We start from the raw sequence: 12064 nt of genomic DNA, 5'->3' as shown, positions 1-12064 counted from the left end.
ACGTATTCTCCCCTAGTCCCATATACCTGCGCTCAGACCATAACCCTCCATTCCTTTCCCGTCCATATAACTATCCAATTTATTTTTAAATGATAAAAACGAACCTGCCTCCACCACCTTCACTGGAAGCTCATTCCACACAGCCACCACTCTCTGAGTAAAGAAGTTCCCCCTCATGTTACCCCTAAACTTCTGTCCCTTAATTCTCAAGTCATGTCCCCTTGTTTGAAACTTCCCTACTCTCAGTGGGAAAAGCTTATCCACGTCAACTCTGTCTATCCCTCTCATCATTTTAAAGACCTCTATCAAGTCCCCCCTTAACCTTCTGCGCTCCAAAGAATAAAGCCCTAACTTGTTCAACCTTTCTCTGTAACTTAGTTGCTGAAACCCAGGCAACATTCTAGTAAATCTCCTCCGTACTCTCTCTATTTTGTTGACAAATCTTCTGCATCTGCAGTTCCTTCCTCCACAAAATTGGTGATTAAGGTCTGGACCTCGAAATGTCAGTCATTCCTTCTCTCCACAGATGCTGCCTGACTCTCCAGTAACTGCTGAGTTACTCCAGCATTTGTGTCTACCTTCAGTGTTAAGCAGTATCTGCAGTTCCATCCAACACAAAGTTGGGAATAAATAGTTCAAGAAGGAACTGCAGATGCTGGAAGCCTTGGGAATAAATAGTTCACTTTTAGTTTGTGCTGGGGGAGCCTCGCGGGCTCCCCCTGGCGGCGGCGTGTGGCGGCTGCGCAGTCGGGCGCTGCCGACAGTTTGGTTGGGAGCTGCGACGGGGCACCACACGTGGAGGCAATGGCGGCGGCAGACGTGGACTTGGGGCAGGTACGGGGCAGGGGGGACACGGTGTTTCTCTATCACCCTCTCTAAATGGGCTCAGAGATGTGAGGTGAGGCCGCGGGTTGGAGCGGCAGCAGCAGCAGCAGGAGCTGGCGAGGCCGCGCGGGTAACGGGGAGCGGGACCGAGACCGCGTGGTGCGGGAGCCTCAGGACTGGGCCTCGGGCCGGGGGCTGCAGCGGGCGGGGGGTCGGGGTCGGGGCCGGGGGTTCGGGGCCGGGGGCTGCAACGGGCGGGGGTCGGGGCCGCCGCACAGGTGGAGCTGAGCACTGCTCCTGCAATAAACCACACACGCTGGCAGCCCAGAATACAAAGCAAACGGGCAATGCTGGAGCCGCGGGTCAGGAGGCGCCCGTGGAGGGAGAGAAACAGTTCACAGGTTAGTTTTGTTCAGTCCGTTTCCCTTCATGCGCCCGCATCTACAGTTGATTTTCGGCCTTTAATCTCTGAGAAATATTCGTTGCCATGAAGTCCCGTGGAAACCATCAAGTCTATTTTCAACTTCTCATATACTTCCAACACGAAGGCGGCAGAGTTTGTTAACTATTATAGGGACTATAGGATGGAAATAAAAGGTTAGCATCTATGAAGTGCACTTTTTTCATTAAATGGAATTATAGGAACGGTAGACGCAAAATTCTGGTCGAGACCCTTCTTCAGACTGAGAGTCAGAGGAGAGGGAAACGGGGGATATAGATGGTGATATAGAGAGATGTAGAACAAATGAATGAAAGGTATTCCAAAATGTAACGATGATAATGGAAGCAGGTCATTTTTAGCTGTTTGCTAGGTGAAAACAGACAGTGAGACTCACTAGGGCGACATTGAAACTCGTACAACGACCTAAGGTGGGGAAGGGATGCTGGGCCGATGTTGCCAAACACTTTAATTCCCCCTTCGCTCCATAGACGCTGCTGCACCCGCTGAGTTTCTCCAGCTTTTTTGTGTACCTTCGATTTTCCAGCATCTGCAGTTCCTTCTTAAACACTTTAATTCCCCCTCCCATTCCCATACTGATCTTTCTGTCCTGGGCCTCCTCCACTGTCAGAGTGAGACCAACGCAAATTGGAGGAACAGCACCACATATCTCGCTTGGGCAGCTTACGAATATTGATTTCTCTAACTTCAGGTAACCCTTGCATCCCCTATGTCTCCATCCGTCCTGTACCCTAGTCGTTGTACTAGTTACAATAAGCGAGTTCAGTATTCTGACTGTACATGCCCAGGTCATAGGTCACTGGAGATAAACATTCTCTGCAGCTGAACTGCTGTGTGTATACAGACCTGCGTTTCATCTGTAGTCAGGATGGAACCGGGTCTCCGGCACTGCAAGTGTTGTTGAATGGCTACTGGAGTTAGCGACACTAGTTCTCCCTTCTCCACTGGTCCATGCAGAAATCTCAGCAGTGACAATCTAATGAATCACGGTCCGGTCCCGCTCAGCCTGGGTGTATGGGTTCCATACACACTCGGGCTGTCCTCCCGGGTTATACATGGTTATTATACAGGGGCGAACCACTCACCCCTCTCGTGCATAATCCCAGGAGGCAGAATTGTGAGCGGAGTCTCACTACCGTCCCCATCCCCTCCCGATTGTCCTATTCCTGTCCGGGTGCGGCCGGACATGTCCGGGGTGACTCTGGACTGGTGGGACATCAGCGCGGAGAAGAAGCGCTAACTCCAGTTAAACTTTGTTCCAACTCCCGAGGAATCGGTTCCCCGACGGGCCAGGGACTGTCAGCTGCATCTCTCGCCTTATCCAGTGGCTGTTGGTTAACCCCCTCGGTGCTGGCGAAAGCCGAGCACCAGTCATCCACGGGGATATACACAAAATGCTGCAGTACAGGTGCACAACCTTTTATCCGAAGATCCAAATAACGAAAACCTCCGAATAGCGGCCATTTTTTCGGTCCTTGAAGAAAGGTCCTTGAAAACGTTCACCGAGGGCGGCCCGCAGAGGTGACAGCGGAACCTCCGGTCGGTCCTCGAAGAAAGGGGAACTAAATCCCCATTCATAAAAGAGAAGATGAGGGTATATTGCGCGGGAGGGTTAATAATTGACAATATGCTGCTGCCTGCCCGCTGAATTAAAAAGTTCCCACGGTAGACTCACGATATACAGTGTTTCGTGAGTCTTGCGTGGGAACTTTTTAACTCAGCGGGGCAGGCAGCAGCAGATTGTCGCTCGCTTCAGTATCACCCCACCTACACCCCTCTGCTTCCCGGCCATGTGTGTGACCCCTTCCCTCCCCTCTCCAGCTCCCCGCCCATTGCACCGGCGCGGGGGCTTTGCACTGTCTTCACGTCGGCGATTGCAGCAGGACCGTGTCAGGACCAATTGGACACCGACCCCCAGGCCCACCGCAAGCACAGAGACCCACAGCCAACAGCAGCCCAGCCCAGCCCCACTCCAACTACAGAGGAACCTGGGTTGCGGATGACGGGGCGCAGCTCGGGGCGTCGTAGGGGCCCATCGGGGAGCGGCCACTCAAAGCCACGCCGGGAGATGTAGGGCCCTGCCCCGGTCTTGATGTTGGAGCCCCCGGCGGGCGCTAGCAAGTCCGCGGCAATTTACAGCCGCGCCGGGCGTTGTAAGGCCCCCCTCCAGGTCACTCTCAACCTCTATGATGTTTGCTCTCAACCCCGTAATTCGGGCGGGAGAAGTCGCCGCTGCCGGTGCCCCGCAAAGCAGTCTCCCACCGGAGACCCGCGAGCTCCCGGTGTCACCATCCACCGGAGTCGGGTCGCAGCAGCTCGCCCCCGCAACTCTCCACGCTCCGAAGCTGGCTAGCTCCACGGAGGTAGTTCCGTAGGTCCACAGCTCCACAGCTCCCACCGCCGCCCACCGACCCCCAGGCCCACTGCAAGCACGGAGATCCCAGAAACCCACAGCCAGCAGCAACTGCAGCCCAGCCCCGCTCCACCCCAGAGGAACACGTAGGGGCAGAAGCTGATGGTGTGCAAGGTACGTCTTGTTCTTGGGGTGGCGGATGAGGGGGCGCAGCTCGGGCTGTGGGCAAACTGCCACTTGTCGCCGTAGCGGCCCATCGGGGAGCGGATTCCTCTGGAGTTGGAGGGGGAGGGGGGTATTGTGCTGTTTGATCGCCCCCTGCTATCCCAGGGACAGGGAGACACAGCGGCTTTTTAGACTGGTGGGCAATCACTTCCAAAGTTCTGCCCACACAGTCAGTACACTTCTCCTACACTGTATTTCATACAAACATTTATTCTGCAAGAAAAAACGACATTGAAGACTCAAACTCGCGATCGAGTAACTGCCAGGATCAAGGCGCAAACTCGCGACCTTGCGGATATGAGCCGAGCACTCTACCACTGAGCCAGCCATTAAAATCTACGCTAAAAAAATTCCATTCCGAAGACCGACAAATTCTGAATTACGAAAAGTGTCTGGTCCCAAGGCTTTCGGATAAAAGGTTGTGCACCTGTATCTCAGCAGGTCAGGCAACATCTCTGGAGAAGGGCCTTGACCCGAAACGTTACCAATTCCTTTTCTCCAAAGATGCTGCCTGTCCTGCTGAGTTACTCCAGCACGTTGTGTCTGTCTTCGGTGTAAACCACCATCTGCAGTTCCTACAGAGTGACGCCTGTCCGCGGGTAAAGAGGAGGCGGCGGGGAGAGAGTAACTCGCTATCACGGCTTCACTGTAGGTCCCGGACTCTCCATCTCCACAAGAACTCCCCGGCGGTAGGACAATCCACCCACCCCCCATCCCCCCCGTCTCCGCAACCAACGTGCAAACCCCGGCACTCCCCGCGGAATGTTAAACTAAACACACCTGTGAGCAAAACACAAACACGCACGTCTTTCACCCTCTCTCTCCCCCACCTCTCACCGTCTCTATGCCAGACCAGTCTCTCCTCCCTGTCTCCCACTCGCATCTGCCCCCTCTCTCTCGTTGTTACACCCCGCTCTCCCGCTATTTGGCATCCCCGTTCGCTTTTATTTTTCTCGAATGATTCCCTGCGTTTTTCGGAATACCAAACTCGCTCATTTTGAGCTTGTTCAGATGTATGGAGTTCGTGGCTATTGCCTGAAAGCTTGTATGATCTGAAAAGTGCACTTCATAGATACTAAGCTTTGATTTCCATTTAATTTGCTTGGTAGGAGTATTATAGAATTCTGGGTCAGAGGGGATGCAAGGGTTTCTTCCCTTGATTCCAGTTGAGGGTAAAGAGAGAGGGAGAAACATAGCAAATATAAAAATTGTGGTATTGGGAACCCTTGAAATGAAATATGTTATTCTTGAGGGCAACAGTCACAGAGCTGTATACCACAGAATCGGGTCCTTTGACCCAACTCATCCATGCTAACCACATTGCCTAACTGAGCTAGCTCCAGTTGCCTGCTCTTGGCCATGTTCTTACAAAACTTTTCCTGCCATGAACCTGTCCGGGAGTCTTTTAAACTTAAATTAAATTGAAATAATAATGGCTTAATTTAAGATTACATGAAAATTACACTTTCATTTTAATGGTGTGCATCGCAGATGCCTTGAATACAACATCCAAGTGTTCTCAAGTTTTAGAGAGTTTGTAATTGAAATGCCTTGTTATCCCAAAATGGATATGTTATTTTGTAATGACATTTGCACCCATGTCATTTCATCCCATCAGGTACGGAAGGCTGTTATTGCATTGAATGAATATGTGAAGAAAGGCAAAAAGGACACAAAGCTATTTCTGAATGAAGATGAAACTATAATGTTAAATGTCACTGTGTGGAAGATTCCAAAACGGGAACAAATATTAAAAATGTGAGTAAACTGAAAGCTCTTTTGAATGCAAAGTTTGAGGCAAAATAGGATGCCACATTTTCTTTGAATTAAAGAAGATTGTTTATTGTGGTGTTTGTACCAAACTTTCATTTTTAGTTTGTTTCAAACTATTGCAAAATGAGACTTCTTGCCCCATGAATCTTTAGGAATGTGTAGCAGGGGGGTAGCAAATTAATAAGGCCTCTAAAAAAATAATAATAATAATTTTACTTTGAATATACGATGTAACAACAGGCCATTAAAAAGCTGCGTTTGTACTTTGCTCTGGCTTTTTGTTTCTCATTAAAGGGCCTGTCCCACTTGCCGATTTTGTTCGGCGACTGCCGGCATCATTGACTGACGTGTCAGGTCAGCGAAAAATTTGCGGAGTGATGACGTACTGACGCGCGGTGTTTTTTTTCAAGTGTCGCAACATTTATTTGTCGCCACTGGATTTTGAAATGTTCAAAATCTTTTGGCGACACTGATGTGACACCCGCAGTCGCCGAATAAATCGTCAAGTGGGATATGCCCTTTACTGTCAGGCTGCTCTCCACTGCCTTCTATCTTGTGCTCATCTGTCTTCTCTTCTAATGCAACTAAACTATCATCTGCAACTACTCTTATGGCAGCAGGTTCCATAATTTTATCTCTTGGGTCCACAGAATATTTTCAAATCCCTACTCGTGGATTGTTATCCTCTTATGATGCCCGCTAGTTTTGCTCATCTTCACCAATCGAAACACACACTTTGTGTCTTATCAGAATCTTTCCTAATTTTAAAGATTACCGTTGGACCCTGTTTTAGCTTTTAAAAATACCCATCCTTTATCATTCCAGGTGTAATTTCAAAGTTCTGTTTTTCATTTTGTGACCTCTTATTGTATCCTCTGCAGTAGCATTGTTTGTATAAATGGCGATCAGATTATTGCGTAGTGCTTGCAAAGTATGATCAAACCAAAGTTAGTACACTTCTAAATCCCTGTGAGAAGTCTGGTGGTTGCAAAGCTTTATTTTATAATTATTGACCTGTATTTCAACATTTGTAACAATTTTGTTCTCGAGATGTCTTTGTTCTCTAGTCCATTTAGATTCTTATTTTCCAAGTAAGGTGTAGTCTGCTTTTAATAAAACGTATTGGCCTGGATTGTGCTTCATCATGGGCGGTGGTTTCAGAGGAAATCAAAGCTCTCCACTTTTCAGTGACGAATGCTTTTGTTTGTCAGATTCAGATTCAAACTTTATTGTCATTGTGCAGTGTACAAGTACAGAGACAACGAAATGCAGTTACCATCTCACCCAGAAGTGTGGGGGGGAGATCAGTCACTGGGGGAAGGAATGTCTGGGGGGGTACACACAATTGCTGGGGAAACTCAGCGGGTGCAGCAGCATCTATGGAGCGAAGGAAATAGGCGACGTTTCGGGCCGAAACCCTTCTTCAGTCTGGGGGGGTGATTGGCAATCACCAAGGTGTAGATTTAAGTAGGGTGGTACAACCTGGTGGAACCTGCGCACAACCTGAAACCTGATGGAACATGTCAACTGCCATTGTCTTTACCCATCTGCTCTTTCCCTGGACTCAATTATGCCGCTGGATCCCTTCATTACAAAAGTATTTAGCTGAGGTTTTGTTCATTTTTATTGATATTACTCACTAATGCGTTTTCACTTTATCCAATTTTCCCATTTGTTAATCCATTTAAATATAGTGAAATATTACTGAATGTTCGAGGCATTTAAAACAGGGTGAGATGCTTTTCACCACATTGAGCTGTCGTCCACATTGGCTTGTGTACACTGGAATTTAGAAGGATGAGAGGGTATCTTATTGAAACATATAAGATTATTAAGGGATTGGACACGCTAGAGGCAGGAAACATGTTCCTGATGTTGGGGGAGTCTAGAACCAGGGGCCACAGTTTAAGAATAAGGGGTTGGCCATTTAGAATGGAGATGAGGTAAAAAAAAATCACCCAGAGAGTTGTGAATCTGTGGAATTCTCTGCCTCAAAAGGCGATGGAGGCAGGTTCTCTGGATGCTTTCAAGAGAGAGCTAGATAGGGCTCTTAAAAATAGCGGAGTCAGGGGATATGGTGAGAAGGCAGGAACGGGGTACTGATTGTGGATGATCAGCCATGATCACAGTGAATGGCGGTGCTGGGCCGACTGGCCTACTCTTACACCTATTGTCTATAGTCTATCCAAATGACAATATTATAGACAATAGGTGCAGGAGTAGGCCTTTCGAGCCAGCACCGCCATTCATTGTGATCATGGCTGATCATCCCCAATCAGTACCCCGTTCCTGCCTTCTCACCAAATCTCCTGACTCCGCTATTTTTAAGAGCCCTATCTAGCTCTCTCTTGAAAGCATCCAGAGAACCTGCCTCCACCGCCCTCTGCGGCAGAGAATTCCACAGACTCACCACTCTCTGTGAGAAAAAGTGTTTCCTCGTCTCCGTTCTAAATGGCTTACTCCTTATTCTTAAACTGTGGCCCCTGGTTCTGGACTCCCCCAACATCGGGAACATGCCTCTAGCGTGTCCAAGCCCTTAACAATCTTATATGTTTCAATGAAATCTCCTCTCATCCTTCTAAACTCCAGAGTGTACAAGCCCAGCTGCTCCATTCTCTCAGCATATGACAGTCCCGCCATCCCGGGAATTAACCTTGTAAACCTACACTGCACTCCCTCAATAGCAAGAATGTCCTTCCTCAAATTAGGGGACCAAAACTGCACACAATACTCCAGGTGTGGTCTCACTAGGGCTCTGTACAACAGCAGAAGGACCTATTTGCTCCTATATTAGACTCCTCTTGTTATAAAGGCCAACATGCCATTCGCTTACTTCACAATTAATCTTGGCCCAAAATTTGCACTCAGCATTGAGCCAACAAGAGTCATTGCTTTCATTATTTAAAAATTGACCACTTAACTTGATGATTGCCCTGGTGTTCAACTCGCATAAGGAATTTTCTTTCTTAAAGTTACTCCATTAAATAAGAAAATTAGAACTGTTTGACATCACAAATTAATTCTAGAAGCAATTTAAATTTTTTTTTTTAACTTTCAGTTCTAATAAACAGTTACATAAAATGGAATCTGGCTGTAGCACATTTTTTACCATAATGATGAGTGATTTTAATGCTTTTCTCCTTTCACCCCAATGTTAATGTGACTGCAGATGCTGGTTTAAATCGAAGGTAGACACAAAATGCTGGAGTAACTCAGCGGGCAGTATCTCTTGGGGAGAAGAAATAGGTGACGTTTCTGACCCGTCACCCATTCCTTCTCTCCAGAGATGCAGCCTTTCCCACTGAGTTACTCCAACATTTTATGTCTACCTTAGGTGTATAACCAGCATCTGCAGTTTTTCCTACACATGAATACTATTTGATATTAGCAATGTATATTAGGTAGCAGTCTCTATTTGACTGAGCCATAGTAATCTACGTTCAGTTTAGATTATTGTCACGTGTACCAAGGTACAGTGAAAAGCTTTTGTGTGTGCTGACCAGTCAGCGAAATACAATACATGATTACAATCGAGCCATTTACAGTGTATGGATACACAATAAGGGAATAATGTTTAGTGCAAGGTAAAGCCAGCAAAGTCCGATCAAGGATAGTCAGAGCGTCACCAGTGAAGTAGATAGTAATTTGGGACTGCTCTCTGGTTGTGGTAGGATGATTCAGTTGCCTGATAACAGCTGGGAAGAAACTGTCCCTGAATCTTGTGGTGTGCCTTTTCAAATTTCTATACCTTTTGCCTGATGGGAGAGGGGAGAAGAGGGAGTGGTCAGGGTGTGAAGTCCTTGATTTTGCTGCTGGTGTCAATGGAAAGAAGTCTTTATTTTCTTATGCAGAATAGGAATCTGAGGGATAACCTTTTCACACAAAGAGTGGTGGGTGTATGGAACAATCTGACAGAGGAGGTAGTTTAGACAGGGACTATCCCTACATTTAAGAAACAGTTAGACAGGTACATAGATAGGACATTGCTCCCAGGATGAGGTGGTCCACACCAGGGCATCGGAGATGTCCTCATTCTTCAGGGAATGGGGGTTCCCCTCCCCTACTATAAATGAGGCTCTCACCAGGGTTTCTTCCACACCCCATAACACTGCTATCTCCTCATTTCCCCCCCCCCCACTCGTAACAAGGGCAGAGCCCCCTAGTCCTCGCCTTCCACCCTACTAACCGTCACATACAACAAATAATCCTCCGTCGCTTTCGCCACCTCCAACGTGACCTCACCACTCGCCACATCCTCCCATCTCCTCCCCTGTCCGCTTTCCGCAAAGACCGCTCCCTCCGTAACTCCTTGGTCAATTCGTCCCGTACCACCCCCTCCCCGGGCACTTTCCCTTGTAACCGCAAGAAATGCTACACTTGTCACTTTACCTCCCCCCTTGACTCCATTCAAGGACCCAAGCAGTCGTTGCAAGTGCGACAGAGGTTCACCTCCCATCCTCCGACCTCATCTATTGCAACCGCTGCTCTAGATGTCAGCTGATCTACATCGGTGAGACCAAGCGTAGGCTTGGCGATCGCTTCGCCGAACACCTCTGCTCGGTCCGCAATAACCAACCTGATCTCTCAGTGGCTCAGCACTTCAACTCCCCCTCCCATTCCGAATCCAACCTTTCAGTCCTGGGCCTCCTCCATGGCCAGAGTGAGGACCATCGGAAATTGGAGGAGCAGCACCTCATATTTCGCTTGGGCGGTTTAGCACCTCATATTTCGCTTGGCAGCGGCATGAACATTACCGTCTCCAATTTCAGGTAGCCCTCACTGTCTCCTCCCCTTCTCAGCCCTCTAGCTCCTCCTCTTCGTTTCTTCTTCCCCCCCCCCGCCCTACATCAGTCTGAAGAAGGGTGTCGGCCCGAAACGTTGCCTATTTCCTTCGCTCTATAGATGCTGCCGCACCCGCTGAGTTTCTCCAGTACTTTTGTCTAACATAGATAGGACATGTTTGGAGGGATATAGATCAAACGCGGGCAGGTGGGATTAGTGTAGCTGGGACATGTTGGCCGGCATGGGCAAGTTGGGCCTGTATTCCACATTATATCACACTGAGGTTGGTTTGTGTGATGACCTGGGCTGTGTCTACAATTTGCTGCAATTTCTTGGATGGAGCTTTCCCAAACTGCTTTACTTTTCAGTTTTATTAGCATTGTGTAAATTTGCACTGCTTCTCTGTTAATTCAGCTACTAATGCAAAGAAACCACGGGTGGCAATATTTTGAACTCTTATTTCTTTTTTTTTGGTTTGTTTTTGCAGAACTCTGCCTCATGAAATTAGAGTGGAGACAAAAGAAGTTTGTCTCTTCACCAAAGATGAACCAAACATGAATACTGATCAGACTCAGAAATACTATAAAAACCTTCTCAACAAGCATGGCGTTAAGAGCATAACACAGGTAGGCTTCAAACCTGGGCAAGTCATGAAATTCTATAAAAAGACAAATTGCTGGGTTAGATCAACGAGTTGGGCAGCCTTTTTGGATACTGGTTAAGTGACGTTTCGGGTCGGGATATTCTTCAGTCTGTGTGTGTGTGTGTTTTTGTTTGTTTGTTTCCTGGTTCTTTCATAAAATTCTATTTTAGATTGCCTCTTTGTAATAAAATTATCTGTATGAAGATCTATGTGGTTCTTTATTGATATGTGTGTTTAATTCTTTGAAATCTTGTCACTCTTGCATAATTGCCATGGTAGTGACCTATAGAACAGCATCGAAGTATCATGTTAACAGGCTTGTTTCACTGTTTTTTAAAAATCTTTTTGTCATTGTTTTTTATGCATGGGAAAGGGAAATTAAATAAAATTAATTGACTTAATTTCTTTTGGTGTATTTCTTCTCATGCATTTATTTGGTGCTTCGATCCATGTCCAGGATTGGAAAATAGCCTTATTCTAATTTGTGCATAACAACCATTGAGTGGAGAAACAGCTTGATATATAGCCTGATTTATTTTTTCACTCATCAAGATCAGTGCAGATATTTCCTCCGTGTTAGTGTGTACCATTGGATACAAAAAGAAGTTGCAGTAATCCAAGCAATGAAATATTTTAAATTGAAGACAGAAGAGACACCAGTAAAACTACAGATCTTGATCCCAAAAAAACGGCTTGAGGATGTCAGTGTTTCAGGCAGCGTCTGTGGAGGGAATGGACAGACAATGTTATGAAAAACAGTCAGAAGAAGAGTCCCAACGTGTAACGTTTTCTGTCCACTCCCTCCACAAATTGCTTGCCTGACCTGCTGAGTTCTCCTAGCACTTTGGTTTTTGCTCAAGTATTTTCATTTTTCATGGTCATGGGTAAACACAAAAATGTTCTCATTAGAGGGACTAGTGTGCACCTTTCATGTATTTCTTTTGCTATAATAGTGTAAATTAAAGGTCTAAAAAGGCATGTTATTACATCGTTGTGAGATTAA

The 12064-nt window shown here is 47.0% G+C and overlaps 1 protein-coding gene across 1 annotated transcript in view; it reads left to right on the top strand.

Annotated features, from left to right (window-relative positions):
• Positions 1–747: 747 nt before the first annotated feature.
• Positions 748–12064, top strand: part of rsl1d1 (ribosomal L1 domain containing 1) — a 28112-nt gene continuing 16795 nt past the window's right edge. The window contains exons 1-3 of the mRNA XM_033040300.1: positions 748–834; positions 5482–5621; positions 10906–11044. Coding sequence (XP_032896191.1) covers positions 805–834; positions 5482–5621; positions 10906–11044 — 309 coding nt within the window. The 5' untranslated portion in view covers positions 748–804. The remainder of the gene's footprint in view (positions 835–5481; positions 5622–10905; positions 11045–12064) is intronic.

Source organism: Amblyraja radiata, chromosome 22 (genome assembly GCF_010909765.2).
Source record: "Amblyraja radiata isolate CabotCenter1 chromosome 22, sAmbRad1.1.pri, whole genome shotgun sequence".
Taxonomy (NCBI): Eukaryota; Metazoa; Chordata; class Chondrichthyes; order Rajiformes; family Rajidae; genus Amblyraja; species Amblyraja radiata.
The sequence above is the reverse complement of the archived record's forward strand: the minus strand, read 5'-3'. Positions and strand labels throughout refer to the sequence as shown.